The following is a 24,711-nucleotide window of genomic DNA, read 5'->3' on the forward strand; positions in this document are numbered from 1 at the left end:
GCATAACAAATTAACAGGTGCAAAAAACACTCACTCTTACAAGGAAGCAGTTTCTATTCAAAGTGTGTTGTTGAATGCAAACTCAATTCTCTGTAGACACTAGAGTAAGAATTGCACTGAACGCAGAAGCCTCACCTTCAGTCTCTACAGGCCCCACTTCCTATTAACACCAGCTTCTGAGATTTCCCTGGCATCAAATGTTGTTGTTTCACACTGGAGAAAGATGGCGGCATGAGCATTGTGCTAGAGGCACTCCAGCTGTAAGCACGGGTGAAAAGGTGGCGCCTTAAAAGCCTGCTGAGCTAGTTTGACAAAAATGAGCATGTGGGAATGGAGAGTCTGTGACCTGACAGATATTGCCAGACTCCCGCTGGCCCCTAGCTAGCATGACTAGTGGTTATGGATGATGGGTACTGGAGTCCCATAGGGCTATAACCCTGCTTGTTCAAAAAGGAAAGCGGAGATCTTTTAGGTATTGAATCCTTCAGCTGACACAGAATTGCACGCACCTACGCACACTCACACACAGAGAGGAAGACAGAGACAGTCATCTCCCAGCTCAATTACCTATCCGATGGGCAAATGATTGTTGATAATTTTTACATTTTTCCAAGGCAGTGGCCATGTGCCCTGGTGACTTTATCTTGATCGTTCCAAGCTGAGCAATGTTATGTGGGTAATTGTAGCAATGCTAACGGCATTAGCGCCCGCAATTAGATTAATGCCAGACTCTGGCGAAACAAAGCCAGTGGCAGCCAGACAACCCACTCCTCCTAATTCCATTACAGCTGTTGCTTAAGTGAAATAAAGCAGCGCTTGATGTACTCCTCTACCTAACCTAGCCTGGAACGATTGAGAGAGACAAGAGTCTGTATTCTTTCAGGGTCAGACCCTTAAATGGTGCAAATCAAATTCAGATGAGCCGTTCATTTACACAAGCTGGAATATATATATATATATATATATATATATATATATATATATGGGGGGGGGGAGCTGGCTTTGTGCATACTTTTTGTCTTGCAGCCTCAGTCTCCATCTGTCCACTGGCTTAAGTAAGTCAGTTCAGTCCATTGATTGAGGACTGATTCAGACGATGCTTTCAAAGGGCGAAACAATGTCGGTTGGAACTGAGTGTGTGATGAAGGGCACTTGAGGACTCCATCATGTAGCCAGGTAACCAGTCAGTCTATGACCAAACTGAAGGAGTGCATTAATTGAAGTACTGTAGATGGTGCCGTCAGTCTTGTTGGGCGTTCTGGACCAAGATGGTGCAACTTGCCTGAACTATTGGCTGTGGACTGTTGCTGGACTTTTCCGGTGGATCATGTTTTGGACCTAGACTGATGATTTGCGACTAACCTGGGCTTATATGGACAGCACTACTGTTGGAACTCTGCTCTTGTTGGTGAGTGTTTTAGCAAGAGGCTTATACTTAGAACCACAGAATCACAGAATTGAAGAGTTGGAAGGGTCCCTGAGGGTCATCTAGTCCAACCCCCTGCAATGAAGGAATCACAGCTAAAGAATCCCTGACAGATGGCCATCCAGCCTCTACTTAGAAACCTCCAAGGAAGGAGAGCCCACCTGCTTCTGAGGGGAGTCTATTGCTCTGTCAATCAGCTTTTACCCTCAGAAATTTCTTCCTAACAAGAGAGAATACAGTATTTGTATCAAAGGGGATGACTGACTTGAGGTGTATGCGGAAATCCTAGCAGTGGCACACCCTCTTCTCTGAAAATAGCAAGCCCCTGGTGAAGGGGTGTGTGTGTGTGTGTGTGTGTGTGTGTGAGAGAGAGAGAGAGAGAGAGAGAGAGAGAGATTTCAGTTTAGCCCTAAACCAGGCATGGCCAAACCTGGCCCTCCAGATGTTTTGGGACTGCAGTGGTACCTCAGGTTAAGAACTTAATTCGTTCTGGAGGTCCGTTCTTAACCTGAAACTGTTCTTAACCTGAAGCACCACTTTAGCTAATGGGGCCTCCCGCTGCCGCCTCGCCGCCGGAGCACGATTTCTGTTCTCATCCTGAAGCAAATTTGTTAACCCGAGGTACTATTTCTGGGTTAGTGGAGTCTGTAACCTGAAGCGTCTGTAACCTGAAGCGTCTGTAACCGAATTGTACCACTGTACAATTCCCAGCATCCCTGACCACTGGTCCTGTTAGCTAGGGATGATGGGAGTTGTAGTCCCAAAACATCTGGAGGGCCAAGTTTGGCCATGCCTGCCCTAAACCAAGCCATTTCAAAACAAACAAACTCCCCAAAGACTTGTTTCTCTTTCAGGGCAACCTGAAAGCATTTTGCTCTCTGAGGCAGAGCTGCAAATGGTGAGCCCACGCACCCACCCACCCACCCCAGGAGCCACCAATGTTTTGGGGCCAGTTGGCACATTTGTAATCTTGAGAGTGCGCTCTGGGCACCAGTCAAAAACATGTCTGCCACAGGGACACAGCATTACACCGAATGCCTGCAAGCATCTAAAAGCACAGAAAAGGGGGACAGGACTGTGAAACAGTGTGAGCATGCCTCCCTGTCAGTGGGAGGAAGGCACCTAGGTGCTGTGCTCCTGTTCTGCTCGCTCATATAAAGAAGCATTTTGCACCTCTTCTCTGTCCAGAATAGATGGGATGATGGGTGTACAATCTTGGCATCCAGGGGTGTTTAAGTGGGGGCAGGGTGTTCAATACAGGAGAGGCTGATCCTCTGCCAACAAGACCTGAGCTTGAAGAGCAACCATCTCTTGTGCGTGGTGGATTTTGGCAGGGATATTTATGTAGACTATTTGCAGCAGGTGCCCTGGGAGGTCCTGGGGAGCGCACTAGTGACCCCTGACATGCAGAATCCAAGGCTAGTCAAGTGACTTTTGCTGTCTGGTGCAGAAAATTCCACAAGCACCTCCCGCCCCCTCTCTAGCTGGAAAAGCAGCAGCAATTATGATGAATTTAAAAGCCATTGGGTGACCTTTGATGATGCCTGAAATCAGTAGGCTGAGGTGGCTGCCTCATTCGCTTGATTGGGCCTTTACAGCAATGCAGGCTGTGTGGGATTCATTGTATTCTTTTGCAAAGGCGACCTTGGCAAAGCAGAAGTGGAATTATTCTGCCGTACAGAGAGGCTCTGTCCCTGGGCCAAGGGAAAGAGTGGGTGAGGGGCCCAGCAGAGTCACAATAATCCCCCGCCCCGTGCCCTTTGACACAAGTGTAATAACCATAGTGGGCAGCCAACATCCCCGCAATTTTCTGGAGTGTGACTGAAGTCAGGGAGCAGCTTGAGTCTGCCTGCATCAAGATGAGAAGAAAAGAGGAGGGAGGGAATGTGAAAGAGAAGGGGGGAGAGTGTGGTGGGCAGGTCTGTTGGCAGATCATCAGCGGCTGATCATCAGCGGCTGATCAGAGGTCTATTCAGGTCCTGTTGCTTTGGTGATTCCCCGCACCTTCCCCTTGCTGATGGGGTCACACGGAAAGCAAGCTGCTGTTATTGAAGAAGGATGTGCAGCTGGAGTCTTCCTTTGTCAAGCCTCCCGTGAGGAGAGTGATGTGAGGTACAAGAGATAATGAAGAGGGATGGGGATGAGACATGTTTGCCTCGTGGAGACCATATTGAGAGAGGCACCAGAGCAACAGCTTTATCCTGACTTCAGACCAACAGCAGAGCCGCTGACTTCTAAATTGTCATTTAAAACAAACAGGAAGCTCCTCTTCCTCCCTAAAAAAATAAATAAATCAGGATCTCCCCAAATTTCACTTCCTGTTCTTGCCCCTTCCTTCCCCCCCCCCAAAAAAAACCCCCCACACAAAAATTGGGATAACCTGTGATTTTGGATTACTGTGTACAGTTTTGATTGCCGCACCTAAAAAGAATACTGCAGAATTGGAGAAGTTTCAGAATAGGGCAACCGAGGGGGTGGAGTGACTCCCCTATAAAAAAAAGGTTTGGGACTTTTTAGTTCAGAGAAAAGGCAAATAATAGGCAACATGATAGAGGTTTATAAAAATATTTTTTTAAAAATCCAGAGCATGGAGAAAGTGGATAGAGAAAAGTTGTCCCTCTCTCCTAACCAGTGGCGTAGCGTGGGGGTGCAGGGGGGGGCCGGCCGCACCGGGCACAACATTTGGGGGGGCGTGCTCGCACTCGCAGCTCTCTGCCCCTACCTGGCTCACTCACTCTCTCTCACTGCAGTGCTGGCTGTGCGAATCCGATCCGAGCCGCCGGGTCACCACCCACTGTGGAGGGGAGGGTGCCAGGCATGCGGTGCGGTGCGGAGAGAAAGCGAGGGACTACCTGGGGGAGGGGACAGTGCAGCGGGGGGGGGGCGCAAATTACTTGCCTTGCCCCGGGTTAGGGGGCGCAAATTACTTGCCTTGCCCCGGGTGCTGACAACCCACGCTACGCCACTGCTCCTAACTCTAGAACTCACGGACAGCCAAGGAGGCTGAATGTTGGAAAATGCAGGACAGATTAAAGAGGTTACTTTTCTTAAACCATGGAACTGGCTTCCAGAGGAGTCAGGGTTGGCCACCTATGGATGGCTTTAAAAGAGAATTAGACACATTCCTGGGGAGAGGTCTGTCGATGGCTCCTAGCCAGGCTGGCTCTGTTCTGTCTCCACAGCTGGAGGCAGCAATGCTTCTGAATGCCAGATGTTGGAAACAGCAGAAAGGGGTAGAGGAATCGTGTGACTGGGTCCTGCTTGCTGGCTTCTCTATAGGCAACTGCTCAGCCACTGTGAGAATAGGATGCTGGACTAGGTGGTCCACTGGCCTTCTTAGGTTCTTATGCTCCTATTTTATGGTGGTTTGGGTCATCTGAGGACTACTGGCCATTTCCTACACAATGAAGTTACTTAACAAATAAGTCAAACGGTCCCTTCAAGAAAAATAGTAAGGTAAAGGGACCATTAGGTCCAGCCGTGGCCGACTCGGGTTGCAGCACTCATCTCGCTTTATTGGCCAAGGGAACCAGCGTACAGCTTCCAGGTCATGTGGCCAGCATGACTAAGCCGCTTCTGGCGAACCAGAACAGCGCACAGAAACACCGTTTACCTTCCTGCCGGAGTGGTACCTATTTATCTACTTGCACTTTGATGTGCTTTCGAACTGCTAGGTTGGCAGGAGCAGGGACCGAGCAACGGGAGCTCACCCTGTTGCGGGGATTTGAACCGCCGACCTTCTGATCGGCAAGTCCTAGGCTCTGTGGTTTAACCCACAGCGCCACCCACATCCCTACAGCCTGCTTATTCTCCTGTTGTTCTATTTTTGGTGGTCAGCACTGATTATTTCTATTCTATGTGCCCTTTATTTAGAAGGTTCCTTCTCTGTTTGTGGATTTCATGTTCTGCTTTAGCAGGGCAAGATTAGCAAGGTTCCCCTCCTTCCCCCAACAACAAAAAGTGTATTCAGATAAATAAGTGTGAATTGTGGGGTAGATGGAGGAGAAAACAGATAAGGTTTCATGGTGGGGTCAGTTGATCTAATTGCATTAGGGCCACACTTTGCTGTACTGATGAGCTATGTTTATATTAAGCAACAAGGCACCAACATTTACAGCACCTCCCAATAGCAACAGACTACAGTTCAGCACCAAGGACAGCAGCAGTGACAACTGGGTGCCCCTGAGGATTTTAGGGCATTTTCACAAGCAATGCAAAGAATAACATGCCAGTGGAAGCGGGCTATTTTTAATCACATGAGCCTTTTGCTCGATGCTTGTTGATTTCAGTTTATAGAAATGTGGGAAATTCATGCCAACATTTTGTGGGAGGCGAGGGTCGCAAATCAAAGCAGGGGTGTGCAAACAAATGACTGGCCTCAATTCACACACTCTTTTTGCCATATTTTGCAGCAAGCCTTGTTGATGTGCTCATGAAAAGAGTTAAGTGAACTGCTCCCATTGCTCACCCTCACACCTTAGTCCTTCATCACTTTGAACACCTAGAATTATTATTATTAATTATTATTATTATGATTTATGATTTATACCCCGCCCATCTGGCTGGGTTTCCCCCGCCACTTTGGGTGGCTTCCAACAGAACACTAAAATGCAATAACCTATTAAACATTAAAAGCTTCCTTAAACAGGGCTGCCTTCAGATGTCTTCTAAAAGTTTGGTAGTTATTTTTCTCTTTGATATCTGGTGGGAGGGTGTTCCACAGGTTGGGTGCCACTACCAAGAAGGCCCTCTGCCTGGTTCCCTGTAACCTTGCTTCTCGCAGCGAGGGAACCACCAGAAGGCTCTTGGAGCTGGACCTCAGTGTCCGGGCGGAACGACGGAGGTGGAGACGCTCCTTCAGGTGAAGAACTTCCCACCCCCCCTTCTCCCAATTTCACCCGGTGGCAAAACAGGAATAGGAGTGGGGACACCAGCCAGTTCTCTCTCCCCCACCCCATTTCTCCCTTGCACTGCTTGGATGCCTAGGAGAAAGCTGTCATAGCAGCATCCTGGGTGCAAGAAGCCTCAGGGTTCACTAAGTTCAATATTCATTCATCCATTCATTCATTTTAGATTAGGGGAGACCCCCCCTCCCACTAAACCCTAGAAATTAATAAAAGGTAGGATTTTTATTATGTGGAGTACTGAAAGGAAGATTGTGCCATAGTCCTGTGCTGCCAGCCACGGCAGAGCTCAGTGGAGGGAGAAGCCAGCCAACCAGCCAAGTCTTAGGGGGGTACTTGCCTGGAGACAGAGGCTGTATACAAGGTCCACTCCAGTCCTAAGACCAGGACTATCTCAGTTCACATAGTCAGATGATCTGGGGGTCAAGAAAGCTGAGGGTCCAAGGTCATGAGAAGCGAGAAGCTGCAAGGTCTGGTCAGGACGAAGAATGTTGTTTCCAGCAACTGACTGAGGCTGGAGACTCTGCTTAAGAAAGCTGGAGCCAGCTGGTTCTAATCAGGAGCAAGAAGGCTGATCAGGCTCCTTCAGGCTGCTGCTCAGCAGGTGAAGCTGACTCCTGGCCCATGACAGATTGGAGGCCAGTGGGAAGTGATAGGAAGAGAGAGTCTTTAGAGCAAGGTATGCTGGGAGGAAGAAGGGAGAAAAAAGACTGGGCTCCATCTTGGGCAGGCTGGCTGAAGGGAGGCTGGGAGAGAGGCCTTGGACTACAGGGCTGCACTGCTGTGGGGAACAAGTCCCTCTTGAAATGACCCTGCTGTAAGATCCGGACTCCCTCCATGCAGACAGAAGGTATAAATAGATGACTAAACCATATTCCTTAAAACTATGGCAATCTTCACTGTATCTCAATTCTCCAGAGCAACACAGACCCCATATGAGTGCCTGGCATCCCAGCCCCCCACCCTGGGATCTTGCTACTGCTCGACAGTGAGTGGGGATGGTGCCCAACTTTTGTAACAATATTTATATCCTATCTTTTCTCCAAGGAACTCAAGGTGGCATACACACCTCCCTCACCATTGTATCCTCAGAACAACCCTGTGAGGTAGTTTAGGCTACGAGGCTGTGACTGCCCCTCCCTGGAAAAACTTTCCAGGCTTTTTTTCATAGCATATGTGGGATCTCTGGATGCTGAAGATGCAGATCTACCCCCATTCTTTGCAAGGAAGTTTGTGGAATAGCCTTGTCCAACCTCGCAGGGTCAGGTTTTGCGAACTGTAAAACAATGGAAATTAATAATAAAACCCTCTCTGTTCTTTACACTAGAAGATGGTGATGGTGATTAGGAGATTCCTATACCAAATCTGATTAGGAGAAATGCTCAAGTGAGCTACCGCCCTTAATTGGTAACATTGATTTTTGCCTCATCTGCTTGAGAAACTCATCAGCCTTGATAAAAGCTATGAATGTACATTAGATTAGTTAATCAAGTTGAAGATCCCATGTGGGCGCTTTCAATTTGGATGCTGGTGGTATAGGAACGTAGGAAGTTGGCGGGTGCCATGGCAGGCCAGGGGTCTGTCTGACAGCATTTTCCTCTCTGAAAGACAGCAGTGCTTCGTGGTTTCAGAGAGAGGCTCTTCACAGGGCCTACCTTGGTGATTCCAGAGATGGAAGCAGAGGCCCTTTCCATGCAAAGGAAGGACTCCACCACTGAGCTGCATCCCACAGATAATTTTAATAAAGTCTTGGGGCAAGGGGTTCATTAGTTTTAAATGCATGGTGAGGATATGGCATAAATTGTCCTCCTACCTTTCCTACAGTCAACCTATAACGAGTCAGTGCAGAGTGATGGTTAAGAGTCTGGTTAGGACCTGGGAATCCAGGGTTCAAATCCCACCCCCTCAGTCATGAAGCTCATGCGTGACCTTGGGAGCCTGTCACCTACCTCACAGGGTTGTTGTAGGGATTAAATGAGGAAGAGGAGAACCATGTGCTCTTTGGAGAGAAGGTGAGATGCAAAAGCAATGCAATGCGGTGTTCTGCTTCACTGTTCTGATAAAAATAATTGAAAATCCCCTCCTGCTTGGTGCACAGTGGCCCTGAGGGATTATTAATTACCGTATTTTTTGCTCTTTAAGACTCACTTTTTCCCTCCTAAAAATTAAGGGGAAATGTTTGTGCGTCTTATGGAGCGAATGCAGGCTGCGCAGCTATCCCAGAAGCCAGAACAGCAAGAGGGATTGCTGCTTTCACTGCGTAGCGATCCCTCTTGCTGTTCTTTTCTTCTGAGATTCATATTTTTTTTTCTTGTTTTCCTCCTCCAAAAACTAGGTGCGTCTTGTGGTCTGGTGCGTCTTATAGAGCGAAAAATACGGTACCTGTGCTAATGAGTCTGCCTCCTTTTCTTTCTTTTCCAGGCGTTTCCCTGATCGTGGCCGACAAAGACACCAAAGAGATTTTGGCCAAATACACCCTCCCTGTGAAGTACCTGCAACCCTTTCACCACTACCACTGTGCCCTAGTGCTGGTAAGCCACATCCCACAATCTGCTCCCATTATCTGTCCAACCTTGGGCATATGTACCACTGGCTTCTCAGCCCACACCTAACTTAAGGTTCAGAAAGGGCAAGTTGTGCCATCACCATAGGCCTGGACCACTGTGGAAGACATAGATGGTTGTTCACTTGTTGGTTGCTGGCTTCCATTCTCTCTGGCCATTAACCAAGCCGACTGGAGGCAATGGGAGTTGGAGTTAAGCCATGTCTGGAAGGCTGAAGGTTCCCCACCTCTGTTCGGAGTGCGGCCTCCTCCTCCTGTGCGAAGCTGCCCACATGCTTTGATGGTTGGGGGAGGCAGACTGGGGTGCAGAGCCTCAGGTCCTGGGGGCCAAATGTGACCCTTCAGGCCCCTCTATCTGACCCTTGGAGCTCTCCCCAGGCCAAAGCTCAATTACTGTGCTTTGCATACACACACCCCTCCCTGAGCGTTTTTTAGAATATGTCTGCTAATGCCTCTTCTTTTTTGGATGGAGGTTAGAGAGGGGAGTGGAGTGTGTGCACACAGTTGCCTGCCAGGCCAAGTTAAATGTGGCATGAGTTGCAGTGCCAACTTCTGCCTGTGGCCTCATCCATGACTGGCCTGTGGCCCTCAGACAGTTGCCCAGACAGGAATGTGGCTCTTGGGCTAGAGAAGGTCCCCACCACAGGCTTGGATGATCTATGCAAGCAATCTAAAGGCCTTGCCTGTATGTGGCCCGATAGGTTGCTATCCATCTTCAAAGATGGATTGTCATGAATAAACAAGCGCTTTATTGTAGAGAGGGGGAAACTGGGACAAGGGTGGTGCTGTGGTCTAAACCACTGAGCCTCGGGCATGCCAGTCAGAAGTTCAGCAGTTCGAATCCCCACTACGGGGTGAGCTCACGTTGCTCATCCCTGCTCCTGACAACCTAGCAGTTCGAAAGCACGTCAAAATGCAAGTAGATAAATAGGTGCTGCTCTGGCAGGAAGGTAAACAGCGTTTCCATGCACTGCTCTGGTTTCGCCAGAAGCGGCTTAGTCATGCTGGCCACATGACCCGGAAAAACCGTTCGCGACTAGACTTAACTGTCGGGGTCCTTTACCTTTACCTTTAGGCATGTCTGTGTGGCTCTCAGGGCTCTCTCCAAGTTTCCAGCCTCTCACCTGCTCTGCTTTGCACCCTCCTTGAATATTTTTGCCTGGCCTCGAGCTCTGATAGTGTCTCTTGCTTGCCCAGATGGAGAACAGGGAGGGCTGTGTGAGAATATTAGCTTATGTTGCTCCACCCACTTTTGCTTGTGGATCCACACACCACTGTGGATAAGGGACGTGTGGATGAGCCCTCATTCTACTGCATGGAGAAGAGAAGATGTTGCTGCAAGGAGTTCTCACCTAGCCTCTTCCTTGATTTGCTGTGCTCCCATTTGTTGGGAATTTTTCTGACACAGAGGACTATTTCGAATGCACCTTCTGTCTTCCAAGACAGTCTTCTTCTCACCTCCACTTTCCCCGCATGTTGGGATCCAACCTCCTGTTGTTGTTGTTGTTTAGTTGTTTAGTCGTGCCCAACTCTTCGTAGACCAGAGCACGCCAGGCACTCCTGTCTTCCACTGCCTCCCGCAGTTTGGTCAAACTCATGCTTGTAGCTTTGAGAACATTGTCCAACCAACCATCTCATCCTCCGTCGTCCCCTTCTCCTTGTGCCCTCCATCTTTCCCAACATCAGGGTCTTTTCCAGGGAGTCTTCTCTTCGCATGAGATGGCCAAAGTATTGAAGCCTCAGCTTCAGGATCTGTCCTTCCAGTGAGCACTCAGGGCTGATTTCCTTCAGAATGGAGAGGTTTGATCTTCTTGCAGTCCATGAGACTCTCAAGAGCCAGTGTGGTGTAGTGGTTAAGAGCGGTAGACTTGTAATCTGGGGATCCGGGTTCACTTCCCCGCTCCTCCACATTCAGCTGCTGGGTGACCTTGGGCCAGTCACACTTCTCTGAAGTCTCTCAGCCCCACTCACCTCACAGAGTGTTTGTTGTGGGGGAGGAAGGGAAAGGAGAATGTTAGCCGCTTTGAGACTCCTTCGGGTAGTGATAAAGCGGGATATCAAATCCAAACTCTTCTTCTTCTTCTTCTTCTTCTTCAAGAGTCTCCTCCAGCACCAGAATTCAGAAGCATCCATTCTTTGGCGATCAGCCTTCTTTATGGTCCAGCTCTCACTTCCATACATCACTACTGGGAAAACCATAGCTTTAACTACATGGACCTTTGTTGGCAACCTCCTAATTCCAGGCTTACACACTACATTCTGCAGCAGCCTCACTCACAAAAAAGCGTTTTGTTGAAGTTCACTGGGGTCAGGCCCAGGAAATCTTTATGCAAAGGCAATAATCCGTGATGGGAAAATGTTTCAGGTTTTCAAAGCCTGAGAAGTCAGAAGCATGTGCTTGAGTAAATGTGGTAAGCCAGAGCCCAGGGGTCCCTTTAAGAGAGGGGAAGGGCCATCATCCGCTTTGCCTGGGTTTGAGCTCTGACATCTCCAGGCAGGATGGAGTGAGACCTCTTGTCTGAAACCCTGGAGAGCCATTTCCAGTCAACATTGATCAAGCTGGTCTGAGCCAGGCTGCATTCACATGGCAGTTTACAGTCAGGGGAAAAACAATGCTGTCCAGGGTTGTAAAGACTGCGGACAGAATAATTGGGTGCACTCTTCCCACCTTGGATCAAATCTATGCTTCCAGGTGTCACAAGAAAGCTGCAGAGATAGTGCAGGATAGTGTGCACCCTGGAAATGATCTCTTTCAGCTTATGCCTTCTGGAAGAAGGTAAAGGTAAAGGGACCCCTGACCATTAGGTCCAGTTGTGGCCGACTCTGGGGTTGCGGCGCTCATCTCGCTTTATTGGCTGAGGGAGCCAGTGTACAGCTTCCGGGTCATGTGGCCAGCATGACTAAGCCGCTTCTGGCGAACCAGAGCAGCACATGGAAACGCTGTTTACCTTCCCGTGGGGTAGTACCTATTTATTTACTTGCACTTTGAAGTGCTTTCGAACTGCTAGGTTGGCAGGAGCAGGGACCGAGCAACAGGAGCTCACCCCGTCGAGGGGATTCGAACCGCCGACTTTCTGATCGACAAGTCCTAGGATCTGTGGTTTAACCCACAGCGCCACCCACATCCCCTTCTGGAAGAAGGTACAGGGTTATAAAGACTGGGACTAGCCACCTGAGAAACAGTTTCTATCCAAATGTGATTTCGGTTTTAAATGTAGTGTAGGGTAGTCTCTGTGGGAGTATATTGTATTGTTGGTTTTTGAATGTCTGATGTAATTTTTTTCAATTTCGTTGTTCTGTATGGGACAATGACAATAAAGATTATCGTCTCGTATTGTATCATATTCTGTTTTTCCCTAACTAAGCATATGAACATCATATCAGCCTGCTGGATCAAGCCAAGAACCCATTGAGTCGAGCATCCTCTTGTCACAGGGGCCAGCCACATGCCCACTACGAGAATCTAGCAAGCAGGACCCAATCACAAGAGCAGCCCTCCTGGGGCTTCCATCAACTGGTGCTCAGAAGTGTTGCCGCCTCCTTCTGTGGAGGGCAGAGCAGAGCCATGTTGGCCAGCAGCCAACAATAGCTTTATCCTCCATGAACTTGTCTAATCCTCTTTTAAAGCCATCTAGGTTGGTTGCCCTTGCTGCCTCCTCTGGGAGGGAGTTCTGTGTTTGGGAAGAAGCTCTTTCTTGGAACTGTCCTGAACCTCTCCCAACTCTGTAATGCAGTATCCTCTTTTAGGTGAGACAACTGGAACGGAACACAGTGAAGCCCCTTCTGGAACCGTAGTAGAATATAGTGCAAGTTTAGGACTCTTTCCCGCTTTATGTGCTTCCAGAAGAAAATCCATATGGGCTCCAAAGTCCTTCCCTCACAGCACCCCTGAACCTAGGACCTTTGGAACTGCTCGATTGGGGAGGATAGGGCCCTGCCTTGCCCATCTGCCCTCAGCCAGCCCCCACCTGCCTGCTGCCTACTTACTGTACATCTGGTCCAGGGGATAGCAGTGGCTGTCAGCTTCTTCCTCTCCCCCAGACTCAATTGCTGTCCTTGTAGGGAGGAAGAGGGGGACAAACCTAAAACATCAGCTCTTGTATAGCATTTGTATAATATGGTATGATTAAGAATAATTGGGAGATGGTGGAATGACTTTATTTGGCTTCAGTGGAGGCAACATAATGATTATGATATAATGATAATGATATAAGATTTTCTTTTAACTAGGGAATTGGAGTATAGATAATTTCTTTTTAGATGTTTACTTAAACTGTGGTGTTGAAGATACAAATGGATTAAGATAAATAAGTGAGTAAGCAGCAAAAGATGGAAGGAATTTGCTGACCTGATTAATATCTGGAATACAGAAGGGGAGATGGGAGGAGGCCGAGGAAATAAGTTATTTGAAAATAGATGTTGAAGGAGGGAGATTTATTTTTTTTTAATTTTTATTCTTGAATGTTTTTGGTTTTTTGGGGAAGGGTGGAGGGAGGGTGTGGGATTTATATTATTTCTGCTTGGGTATATTTTGGTTTTTGTATCTTTCATTTTTTTTCTCTCTCTCTTTTTTTTCTTCTTCTTTTTACCTTACTGTATTTGAATTTGTGTGGTTTTTTAAAAAAATTGTGTTTTTCTGGAAAATCAATAAATATTATTAAAAAAAAAAAAAAAACATCCGCTCTGGGTAATATGGGCTTGTCTTCCTCTGCCTCAGAAGGAGCCGCTGCATCCTGGGCGGGTATGGGGGAGAGGAATTCTGCATTTTTGTGAAGGTTTCACGCAGCGCAGAATGTATCGCCTGTTAATTTCCTCCCTCTCTGCATTAAAAACCTGACCTTTATTCCATACGCCATTTCCCCTCATTTGAGCAGTGATTTTTAAGGAGAGTGCTTGTATTGATGAGGTAATAATGATTAGCTGTCTTGTGGTGTGATTGCTCCAAAGTCCATTTGCAGACTCCAGTGGCCCCAAGATTAGCTTTCCATGCGGTTCTTTGTGTTTCTCCAGCTGATTTATTCATGATCCCAAACGGTCACCCAAAGCTGCTGGCGGCCCAAGCATGGCCGCTTTACTCACATTGAAGAAATCTGTAGGGGGTCACCATTTTGTGGCAAGTCTGCTTATGGGTTTGGGAAGAAAGGGCAGCCCCTCACAGCCCTCAGTTCAGTGTTGGTGCTAGGAATTGTAGTGGCACTGGGAATCATAGCTCTGTGAGAGGCAGGCTACAGTTCCCAGGACCCTTTGGGGGGAAACAGTGTGTTTTAAATGTATAACGTGTTCTCAGCCCTCGCCTCTTTTCTCTGCTGATCCAAACATTATTTACTTTTCCCACAGAGGTTGGTGGCAGGTCTTCCTGGGCTGCGAAATGCTTAAATGCCAAAGGGGAAAGATTGATGACATTGATCTTTCTAGACAGGGCACTCCAGAGGACAATGGGCTTTAATTATCAGTGCCTGCTGTTATGGCTGCTCAGGGCCAATGCAGAGTAATCTGGACTGTTGAGAAACTCTTGGTTTGCTGCCTCATTTGCTTGCTCTCTCTCCATTCCCATTTCACCTTAAGCATTTCGTTCTTTCCCGAACAGCCTAGGAAGAAGGACCCAGCGGGAACCAAGCTGCATGTCACCATAATCCGTAAAGGCAGTCTCATCCCCCGCTACCCTGGAATGAATTACACAGGCTTGGAGGTAAGGCTCAGGCCGGCAAATCCAAAATGGTGGGCGAGGTGGAATTGGCGGTCTTTGGGACCTCTGAGGAGGTGAGTGGCACCAGGCCAGTGCCAAGACCTTTGGGGTCGTATGCCCTGAAAGTGCCTGCAGCTGCAATCCTATTTCTGCTGACCAAATAGATGTGGGAATGTTCTGGGGTGCAGTAGAGGATATATTGTGAGATTATATCCTAATCCAACTTGTGCTAACAAGTTCCCAAAATATCAGCAGAGTTTATAGACATTCCCCTTTACGTTCGCAACGGTAATGTCTGCACAGGTTCGCTAGAACCTCTATAATAATTACTCTGGTAATTTCCCCTTTGTTCCCTCTTAAAATACAAGACACAACACAGTCTTTATAAAAGAGTTTACTCACGTTCTGTTCACAATGTGATCCCAGAAGGCAGACAGCTTTAAAAAGGTTACATACATTCAGAATCTATCTTGTAGCAAGATAGTCCTTATCTCCTCTCTTGGCTGAGAGCCAAGAGGGCATGCTTAGATGTTTCCTCATCGAAGGAAGATGGCAGAGAGAGAGAGATGGCTGGCTGCCCTGTGCTTTTATCATTTACCTGCACAGGTGAGGCCACACCCACCTCTGGTCACATGCGGAGGAAGTCCGTCCCCAGGAAGTTGACCTGCTTGCTGGACAGACATCCCTCCCCATGTTCTAACATGTACACTCTAGGAATGTTGTCATTGACTGCTCCTGTGTTTACATCCCACAATAGATTGGCGACAATTTCAGAACATAGAAAGGTGGGGAATTTTCACACAGCATGTGATGACTTTAAATGAATGGAAACTAATTAATTAAGAAAGGTGTTGACTTGCTGGAATATGTGCAGGGGACAGTGACTGAGATAATCAAGGGTCTGGAATGAATAGATCCTTTCCCTTCCTACCTCCTTTTCTCTCCCACTTTCTATCCCTGCTTGCTAGAGATCCTGTCTCCATTAATTTTGTTGTATTGGTGGAAATGAGAAAGTGAAGGAATAGGAGGAAACTCTCCTCCATCAGGAATGATTGTGGTTCCTCCCCCCCTTTAAGGTACCTTTTTATATTTTAAAAAAACCCTTAATATTGTTACATAGCACCCCAGTCTCTGAGCAGTGAGAATTTCCAGGGGTTCCGGCACTCACTCTAGGTTTTGTCTCCTTGGAAGGAAGGTCGGTGGAGACTGTGGTGTCTTTAGGATAGATTGTTTTATTTGCAAATATATACAACCTGAGCATAACATGGAGGGGCTCACAGCACGAACCCCCCCCCCCCCCGATTCTGTTCCTCCGTTAGTTGCAGTTGGCCATGATGGCTGGGGCTGATGGGAGCTGAAGCCCAACAATATTTGGAGGATGCCACCTGATCAGGAGAGCTTAACGGGGAGGGAGACAATATTACAGATGACAGGGGATAATACTGGTACTGGTGATAGTAGCTTGATTGATGCATAGGAAACTGACGAGGTGCCCCAGAAACCTGATAAAGGGCAGGAAACTGCAAGAAGGAAGGGAATGACTCATGGTTTCAGTTGTCTCTATACTAATACTCAGAGTATGGGAAACAAGCAAGATGAATTTGAACTCTTGATGCAAAGTGGCTAATATGACCCGAATAGGCACTACTGAAACCTGGTGGGATGAGACTAATGATTGGAATGTAGAAATTGAGGGGTATAACCTGTTCAAAAGGAATAGACCAAGCAGGTAGGGAGTAGCAGCATTATACATAAAGAATATGTACACTTGTGATGAAATTCATGACCTGGAGCATGGAATACCATGGAAAACAGATTGAGGGCATATGGGTAAAAATTGTAGGAGAGGGAAGCAACAAGGACCTTACAGTGGTGTCAGCTATAGACCGCCAAGCCAGACTGAAGACTTGGGTGATGCCTTCCTGGAGCAGATTGCCAAACATTCAAAACGGAGAGATATAGTAGTTAAAGGAAATTTCAACTGCCCCGATATCTGTTGAACTCTGCCAAGAATATAAGGTCCAACAAATTTCTCCCTTGCCTCACTGACAATTTCATTTTTCCAAAAGATGGAAGAAGCAACAAGGGGATTGTCTATCTTGGACCTGGTCCTCACCTACAGGGAAGAACTGATTAATAAAGTGGAAGTACTGTAAACCTTATGGGACGCAGGTGGCGCTGTGGGTAAAAGCCTCAGTGCCTAGGGCTTGCCGATCGAAAGGTCGGCGGTTCGAATCCCTGCGGCGGGGTGCGCTCCCGTTGTTCGGTCCCAGCGCCTGCCAACCTAGCAGTTCGAAAGCACCCCCAGGTGCAAGTAGATAAATAGGGACTGCTTACTAGCGGGAAGGTAAACGGTGTTTCCGTGTGCGGCTCTGGCTCGCCAGAGCAGCGATGTCACGCTGGCCACGTGACCCGGAAGTGTCTCCGGACAGCGCTGGCCCCTGGCCTCTTGAGTGAGATGGGCGCACAACCCTAGAGTCTGTCAAGACTGGCTCGTACGGGCAGGGGTACCTTTACCTTTACCTTACTGTAAACCTTGGGAGGAAATGATGATCAGGTCCTCTTGGGTTTCATGACCCAGAGGCAAGGGAAAGCGGAGTGTGGTTGGACATCCATCCTAGACTTGAAAAAGGCTGGTTTCAAAAAGCTTAAGGAACTGCTGGGTGAGATTCCATAGCTAGAAATACTCAAAAGATGGGAGTACAAGATGGATGGGAGTTTCTTAAAGGTGAAATATTGAAGGCACAAGGCAGACAATTCTAACAAGAAAGAAAGTGGGAGGCATCTAAAGAAACCAGTGGCTGCATAAGGAGCTTACAGATGAGATGTAAGAAGGGAATACATAAGAAATGGAAGAAATAAGAAGTTATGAGAAGTCAAAGACGCTAAGAAGTAACATTTAGGGCAGAAGTGAGGGGAAGGGTTGATGATTGTGAACATGTGTTAAGAGCAGAACCAGGTCTTTGGTAATCATCGTTCTCTCTGATTTCAGGTATTCCTCAAGGGGATCAATGAGCCTCTGGAACAACCCGACGGCACTGTCTTAGCCGTTGGCCGGATAGTGAACAACGTCAATGCTTACATGTAAGTGGGGAGAAATCACAACAGGCTGCTAAGAATAGAATCAAAGAACTGTAAAGTTGGAAGGTACCCAAAAGGGTCATCTAGCCCATGGGTTGGCAAACTAAGGCTGAATCGGCCCAATTGCCTTCTGGATCCAGTCCGGGAATCGCTACGTGGATCTGATTCTGATTGTTCGGGCTGCACCATTCTCCCCTCTCCCTCACACACCACAGTGGCGCCTCCTCCCTCCCTCCTCCTGGCTTCTCCCTGCCCTGCCTAGAGAAGGAAGGAGGCTGGGCTTTGTTGGTGCCAGCAGCAGCTTGAGCGGCCGCCATTTTAAGCAGCCCCTCTCCGGAGCCCTTTCACGCACCGCTCATCATCCCTCATTCATTTCCCCCCAAAAAATATAGTCTGGCCCCCCACAAGTTCTGAGGGACAGTGGACCGGCCCCCTGCTGGAAAAAAATTGCCAACCCCTGATTTAGCCCAATCCCCTGCAATGCAGGAATTCCAGCTAAAGGCACATGGACAGGATGGGACAGGGCAGTTCTATACATGTCTTAATCATAATCCTAAGCATCTTTGCACAAGAGGACATAGATTCTGCCTTAGTGCAGATACTACCAAACATCCCCGGTGAGTGAAAGAGAGCCACTCTCGGTCAATGTAGGCAACTAGCTAACTTGAACTTTCTGAACTGCAGCTGTCCAGAAATGAAAAAACAAACCAAAATGCAGCCATTCGTCAGAAGTCACGCTCTCCCAAATATCGCAGCGCAGTTCTCCAGCCTAGTAGTGTTGGCAAAAATGCATATACAGAGATAACGTGTTCATATGAATGGACGTATCGTGACTATAGCACACAAAAATTCGTTGTGTTGGGGGAAATTACTTTGCCAAATGTGCATATTAGATGTGCATCCAAAAAGTTGTGTGTTAGGAGAAATTAGCACTAAAATGCTGGTGAGTTTTTATGAAGACTATTTTTAAAAAGCAAAATGATGTGGAAATGTGGAGAAGTGAATTTAAGATGGAAGGAGCAAGAGAATTTGCAATGGACAGACTTTCCCACCCTTGCTTCTGAGGAAATGGGCCTAGAGTTGTCTTTACATCTGGCAATACATTTCTGAAGGTGTAGCTGCAAACAACCCCTATAATTCCATTCTTCCCCTCCCTTCCTCCCTCTGAAGGAAAGAGATGAAGGCCCGGCCGCTTTATGATCACCCGGTCCCAGAGAAGGACATCACCTTCCCAGATCCTCCAATGGAGGCTTTTGAGGTCCCGCAAGTCACCAACCAAGGACATCCGCAGGTACTAGCCAAGTGTCGCTTGAAAGTTTTCTGCCTTGGGAAAGGACATAAGGAGAGATAAGGAGCCTGCTGGAACAGGCCAATGGCCAATCCAGGCCAGCATCGTGTTCCCACAGTGGCCAGCCAAAAGTATCCAAGGGTGGATTTAGGGCAGCACAACCAGTTCCCCCACACTGGGCACTGAGCAAAGGAGGACACGGCAGAGCATCACACAGAATGCAAGGCCAGAAGTGGAGGGAGCTGGATTTTGGCCTCACACAGGAAATTTAAAAGACCAAACACACCCCTGTGCATGGCCCATCTGTCCATTCATCCATATCCATATAGCCTCCCTCCCTCCCTCCCTCCCTCCCTCCCTCCCTTCCTTCCTTCCTTCCTTCCTTCTCTCTTGCTCTCTGAGCTCAGGGCTGCACAGAAAGAGGTGGAGGCCCCTACCTGAGGCCCATGGCTAGTGGGTTGCACAATTGCATTGGAGAGGCTTAAATTGCTCTCCCCAGCATGACTCAGGCACAGCAGGAAGAAATGCTGCTGGAGGGCCCTGAGTGTGCTTGCTTTGTTTGTTTGTTTTGCTCTTCATCCAATTTGTAATTGGAGGGAGGATTCCAGGCTTGCTCACAGTACCTATCCCCCTTTTCAGTTCCTCCAAAGCCTCTTCGTGGACCACATCTACCTTACCTCTTGCATCCCTTCCTGCCAAGATGAAGGAAGCTGCCATCCGAAACAGATTCCTTTTGGCTCCTACAACTTAAGAAACAACCCCTCAGGGGATGAACCAGTGGGGAGGGGGGAAATTAGCCTAAAGAGGAAGACATTTGCAGCCAAGTCCCATCAAAAGGGGGTTCATCCTGATTCAGCTGACAGCCTCTTTGATGAGGCCTGGTGCCAAACAAAGCTGGCAAAAAGGAGGCAGGTTTGGCGGCATAAATGATTTAGTAGAGCCATCTGGGCTGAGAAAATTTATTCCTTTCGTCACACACCCTGTTAATTTTCTTTAAAAGCCCTGATTGAATGTTGGTTTTAAAGAAGGCTTTTCAATTAAATGGCCCAGTGGAACTGGCCAGTCTCCCTTCTCAGCTCTTTTGCAGATTTGTTGTGTAGTATTTTAAAAAGCTACCTTTGCAGTGATTGGCAGCAGCTATCCTGGGAGGTGCTGTGGTCTAAACCACAGAGCCTTGGGCTTGCTGACCAGAAGGTCGGCAGTTCGAATCCCTGCGACGGGGTGAGCTCCTGTTGCTCAGTCCCAGCTCCTGCCAACCTAGCAGTTCGAAAGCATGCCTGTGCAAGTAGATAAATAGGTACTGCTGCGGCAGGAAGGTAAACAGTGTTTCCGTGTGCTCTGGTTTTCGTTGCACCAGAAGCAGTTTAGTCCTGCTGGCCACATGACCTGGAAAGCTGTCTGTGGATGAGCGCCGGCTCCCTTGGCCTGAAAGTGAGATGAGTGGTGCATCCCATAGTCACCTTTGACTGGACTTAATCATCCAGGGGACTTTACCTTTCTTTTTTATCCTGGGAGAGAGCCCTTCTCCAGCCTAAGCCAGAGATACCAGGGATTGCACCTCAGTCCCTTCTGCATGTAGTGCGCTCTGTCGCTGAGTGGGAATAGAGGAGAAATTCTGTTCAGTTTGCATTAGAAAGCAAGCTCATCTAAGCCACCCTTTCAGAAATAATGCACAGGTGGACACATATAAACATCCTTTAAAATTCACACCTCTGAGTGCAGTTCTTCATTGGTTCAGGTCTTACCCTCCAGAGCAGGAGAAAACAAGCTTGCTCCATCCTCCATGGGACAGCCCTTCAAATATTTGAATCTGACTATCATATATCCTCTCAGCCCCTCTTTTCTAGGCTAAACATACCCAGCTCCTTCAACCATTATAATAATAATAATAATAATTTATTATTTATACCCCGCCCATCTGGCTGGGTTTCCCCAGCCACTCTGGGCGGCTTCCAAAAGAATATTAAAATACTGTGATACATCAAACATTAAAAGCTCCCCTAAACAGGGCTGCCTTCAGATGTCTTCTAAAAGTCTGGTAGTTGTTGTTCTCTTTGACATCTGGTGGGAGGGCGTTCCACAGGGAGGGCGCCACTACCGAGAAGGCCCTCTGCCTGGTTCCCTGTAACTTGGCTTCTCGCAGTGAGGGAACCGCCAGAAGGCTCTCGGTGCTGGACCTCAGTGTCCGGGTAGAGTGATGGGGGTGGAGACGCTCCTTCAGGTATACTGGACCGAGGCCGTTTAGGGCTTTAAAGGTCAGCACCAACACTTTGAATTGTGCTCGGAAACGTACTGGGAGCCAATGTAGGTCTTTCAAGACCGGTGTTATATGGTCTCGGCGGCTGCTCCCAGTCACCAGTCTGGCTGCTGCATTCTGGATTAGTTGTAGTTTCCGGGTCACCTTCAAAGGTAGCCCCACGTAGAGCACATTGCAGTAGTCCAAGCGGGAGATAACCAGAGCATGCACCACTCTGGCGAGGCAGTCCGCGGGCAGGTAGGGTCTCAGCCTACGTACCAGATGGAGCTGGTACACAGCTGCCCTGGACACAGATTTAACCTGTGCCTCCATGGACAGCTGTGAGTCCAAAATGACTCCCAATTCCTCATAAGACTTGATTTCCAGACCCTCGATCATTTGGTCGCCCTCCTCTGCACAACTTCCAGCTTGTCAACATCCTTCTTAAACTGTGGTGCTCAGAACACACACAGTGTGGACAATGCTGAGCTTAACTCAGTATGTCAGCCTTCTACATTCCTATGCACCATGCTCCTCCATCTTCAGAGGGGTATACTTTGAATTCAGTTGGCATATCACAGAAGCTTCTGCCAGGCCATGACTTTAAGAACAGGAGAAACAGCTGGGAAGGGAGAAGAGGAATTAAAAAAAAAAAACCATTATAAGTTATGTGACTTTGTTTCCGAATTAGAGCCTTTTACCTTTTTTAATGTATTGTGATATTTTATGCATTGTGACTTGCTGTTGTTTTTATTGATTATAGTTTAGTAATGATTTACTGTAACTGTTGAGAATGAATTTCTGTTTAGTTATTATTTAATGATACTGTGAGAGTTAATTTTATTGTGCACTATTATATTCTCATGGATCATTGAGTATTACTTTGATAGGTTGTTTAGCTTCCAATCATATTTTTTTGTTATGCCTTTTTGTATTGGATTGGATTGTTACAAGATGCCTGGTCTTTGCTGTATATTTTGTTGTTGCATCAGGGTGGCACTGTGGTCTAAACCACAGAGCCTAGGGCTTGCTGATCAGAAGGTCGGTGGTTCGAATCCCCGCGGCAGGGTGAGCTCCCATTGCTCGGTCCCTGCTCCTGCCAACCTAGCAGTTCGACAGCACGTCAAAGTGCAAGTAGATAAATAGGTGCCGCTCTAGCGGGAAGGTAAGCGGTGTTTCCATGCACTGTCCTGGTTCGCCAGAAGCGGCTTAGTCATGCTGGCCACATGACCCGGAAGCTGTCTGCAGACAAGCGTCGGCTCCCTCAGCCAGTAAAGCGAGATGAGCACCGCAACCCCAGAGTCGTCCGCGACTGGACGACTCTGGTCAGGGGTACCTTTATCTTTACCCTTTTGTTGTTGCGGCAGCTTGCAAATGGCCTTGTGCGTAGAAATACAGAAAGGTGCTGCACAATCTGAATGTGAAATGGAATGGAATGCAATGAAAAATGCAATGAATGTGTGCAACAGTCCGGGAGGGCTATTGCCAGCTTCCGAGCAGTGGCGTAGCGTGGGGGGTGCAGGGGGGGCTGGCCGCACCGGGCGCAACATCTGGGGGGGGGCGCTCGCACTCACAGCTCTTTGCCCCTACCTGGCTCACTCACTCTCTCTCACTGCTGTGCTGGCTGTGCGAATCCGATCCGAGCCGCCGCCCACTGTGGGGGGGGGGTGCCAGGCGTGCGGTGCGGTGCAGAGAGAGAGCGAGGGACTATCTGGGGGAGGGACAGTGCAGCGGGGGGGGGGGCGCAAATTACTTGCCTTGCCCCGGGTGCTGACAACCCACGCTACGCCACTGCTTCCGAGTTCCAATCCTTGCCACCTCCAGGTGGGGTTGGGACTCTGCTCGGCCTGAAATCCTGGAGAGCTGCTGCCAGGCAGTGTAAACCATACTGAGTTCGAAGGACCAAGGGTCTGACTCTGTATGAGGCAGTTTCCTCACTTTTGGTTTCCTCCTACCCTTTGAAAGCCCCACTTTCCTTACAGGAAAGCCAGTGATTTTGTTCCTTTTCCCAGGGCAGGCAGGGCGATGTCCTCATTTTAGCCTTGGGATCTGACTGATCCGTAATGGGAGGTTAGGGTATTTTCTTCTTAAGGGACAACTTCTGAAAGCTGATATCTCTTATTTAGCCTCAGAAGCAAGACGAGGATTTAGAGAAGCAAAAGACAAGAACGCAACACCTCCACCCCCAACCCAGTGTGGTTTGCTTTACATACCATAAATCATGCTTGCCGCACACAGGGTTGCATTTAGCAATTGAATTACAAATTAATGCGCGGAGGGAATTGAACTGTCATGGTATTTCCTCCCCCTTCTTCCCTTCCCTATGTGCTTTTTGGCAAGCCATTTAACTCCTTGGTGCACAACATGGGCTGAGCATGCTTATGGCTAGAGGCCATGCAGTTGTACCCCTTATAAACAGAGTACAGGGCACAATTAGCAGTCCAGACATTGCGCTCCTTGCATGAGTTTTGGAAATAGTGGCCAGTTTTACTCTAAGCTTTGCTCTCTTTCTAAAGACCCTTAGTCCCTTTCTAAAGACTGTTGTTATGCCTCTTGCATTCTTTAATGGCAAGCCCAACCCACCTTTGCCATCTCTGCATTTTTTATTCAGTGCATGGGGGGGGGGGTCTTGGGGTTGGGACTGCATGTGCTCACAGTGCCCTCCTCCAGCACATTCAGGCCCCCCCAACCTGGACATATGCTCACTGGGGCAGATTTGCATATACAGTTGTACCTTGGTTTGCAACCGTTTTGGGTTACAACCATGTCAAACCCTGAAGTGTATGTCCCTTTTTTTGGATTACAACCAATTATTATTTTTTTGGAGGCCCCATTGGCGAAAGCGCGCCTTGGGTTACAAACTCTTTTGGTTTACAGTCATACCTCATGTTACGTTTGCTTCATGTTACGTTTTTTCAGGTTGCGTCCAGCAGCAACCCGGAAGTACTGGAAATGGTTACTTCCGGGTTTCGCCGCTCACACATGCGCACAAGCACCAAATCGCGCTTCGCGCATGCGCACAAACACCAAATCGCGCAGCGCACCTGCACAGATATGGCGCTTCAGGTTGCGGGCTTTTCATGTTGTGAATGGGCCTCTGGAACGGATCCCGTTTGCAACCAGAGGTACCACTGTACAACCAGACCTCCGGAACGGATTATGGTTGTAAACCAAGGTATCCCTGTAGTTAAGTTCAGTCAGAGTGGAGCTCACAGTGTGGTGCAATCAGTGGCGTAGCGTGGGGGGTGCAGGGGGGGCCGGCCGCAACATCTGGGGGTTAGGGTTAGGGTTAGGGGGCGTAAATCCACGGGTTAGGGGGCGCAAATTACTTGCCTTGCCCCGGGTGCTGACAACCCACGCTACACCACTGGGTGCAATGGGGATTCAATGAGTGGAATAACCGTGTACACCACATTGAGCTCCTTGGAGGAAAAGGTAGAATAGAAATGCAATGAATCATCAGCATAACAATATTGTTTCACAAAATGTGAAATAGGTAGAGTTAGCATTTGGTTACAGGGAGCAGG

General features: G+C 48.3%; 2 protein-coding genes across 7 annotated transcripts in view; one reads left to right on the plus strand and one right to left on the minus strand.

Moving 5' to 3' along the window:
* Positions 1-24,711, plus strand: part of CCDC33 (coiled-coil domain containing 33) — a 178,209-nt gene that overhangs the window by 76,374 nt on the left and 77,124 nt on the right. For all 6 annotated transcript variants that reach the window (XM_083398868.1, XM_083398869.1, XM_083398870.1 and 3 more), the window contains 4 exons: positions 8,752-8,861; positions 14,481-14,582; positions 17,572-17,663; positions 18,831-18,951. In XM_083398868.1, the coding sequence (XP_083254994.1) occupies positions 8,752-8,861; positions 14,481-14,582; positions 17,572-17,663; positions 18,831-18,951 (425 nt within the window). The remainder of the gene's footprint in view (positions 1-8,751; positions 8,862-14,480; positions 14,583-17,571; positions 17,664-18,830; positions 18,952-24,711) is intronic.
* Positions 1-24,711, minus strand: part of LOC310657815 (uncharacterized protein) — a 437,520-nt gene that overhangs the window by 33,763 nt on the left and 379,046 nt on the right. The gene's annotated exons all lie outside the window — the stretch shown is intronic.

Source organism: Podarcis tiliguerta (assembly GCF_965153285.1).
Source record: "Podarcis tiliguerta genome assembly, chromosome: 9".
Classification (NCBI taxonomy): Eukaryota; Metazoa; Chordata; class Lepidosauria; order Squamata; family Lacertidae; genus Podarcis; species Podarcis tiliguerta.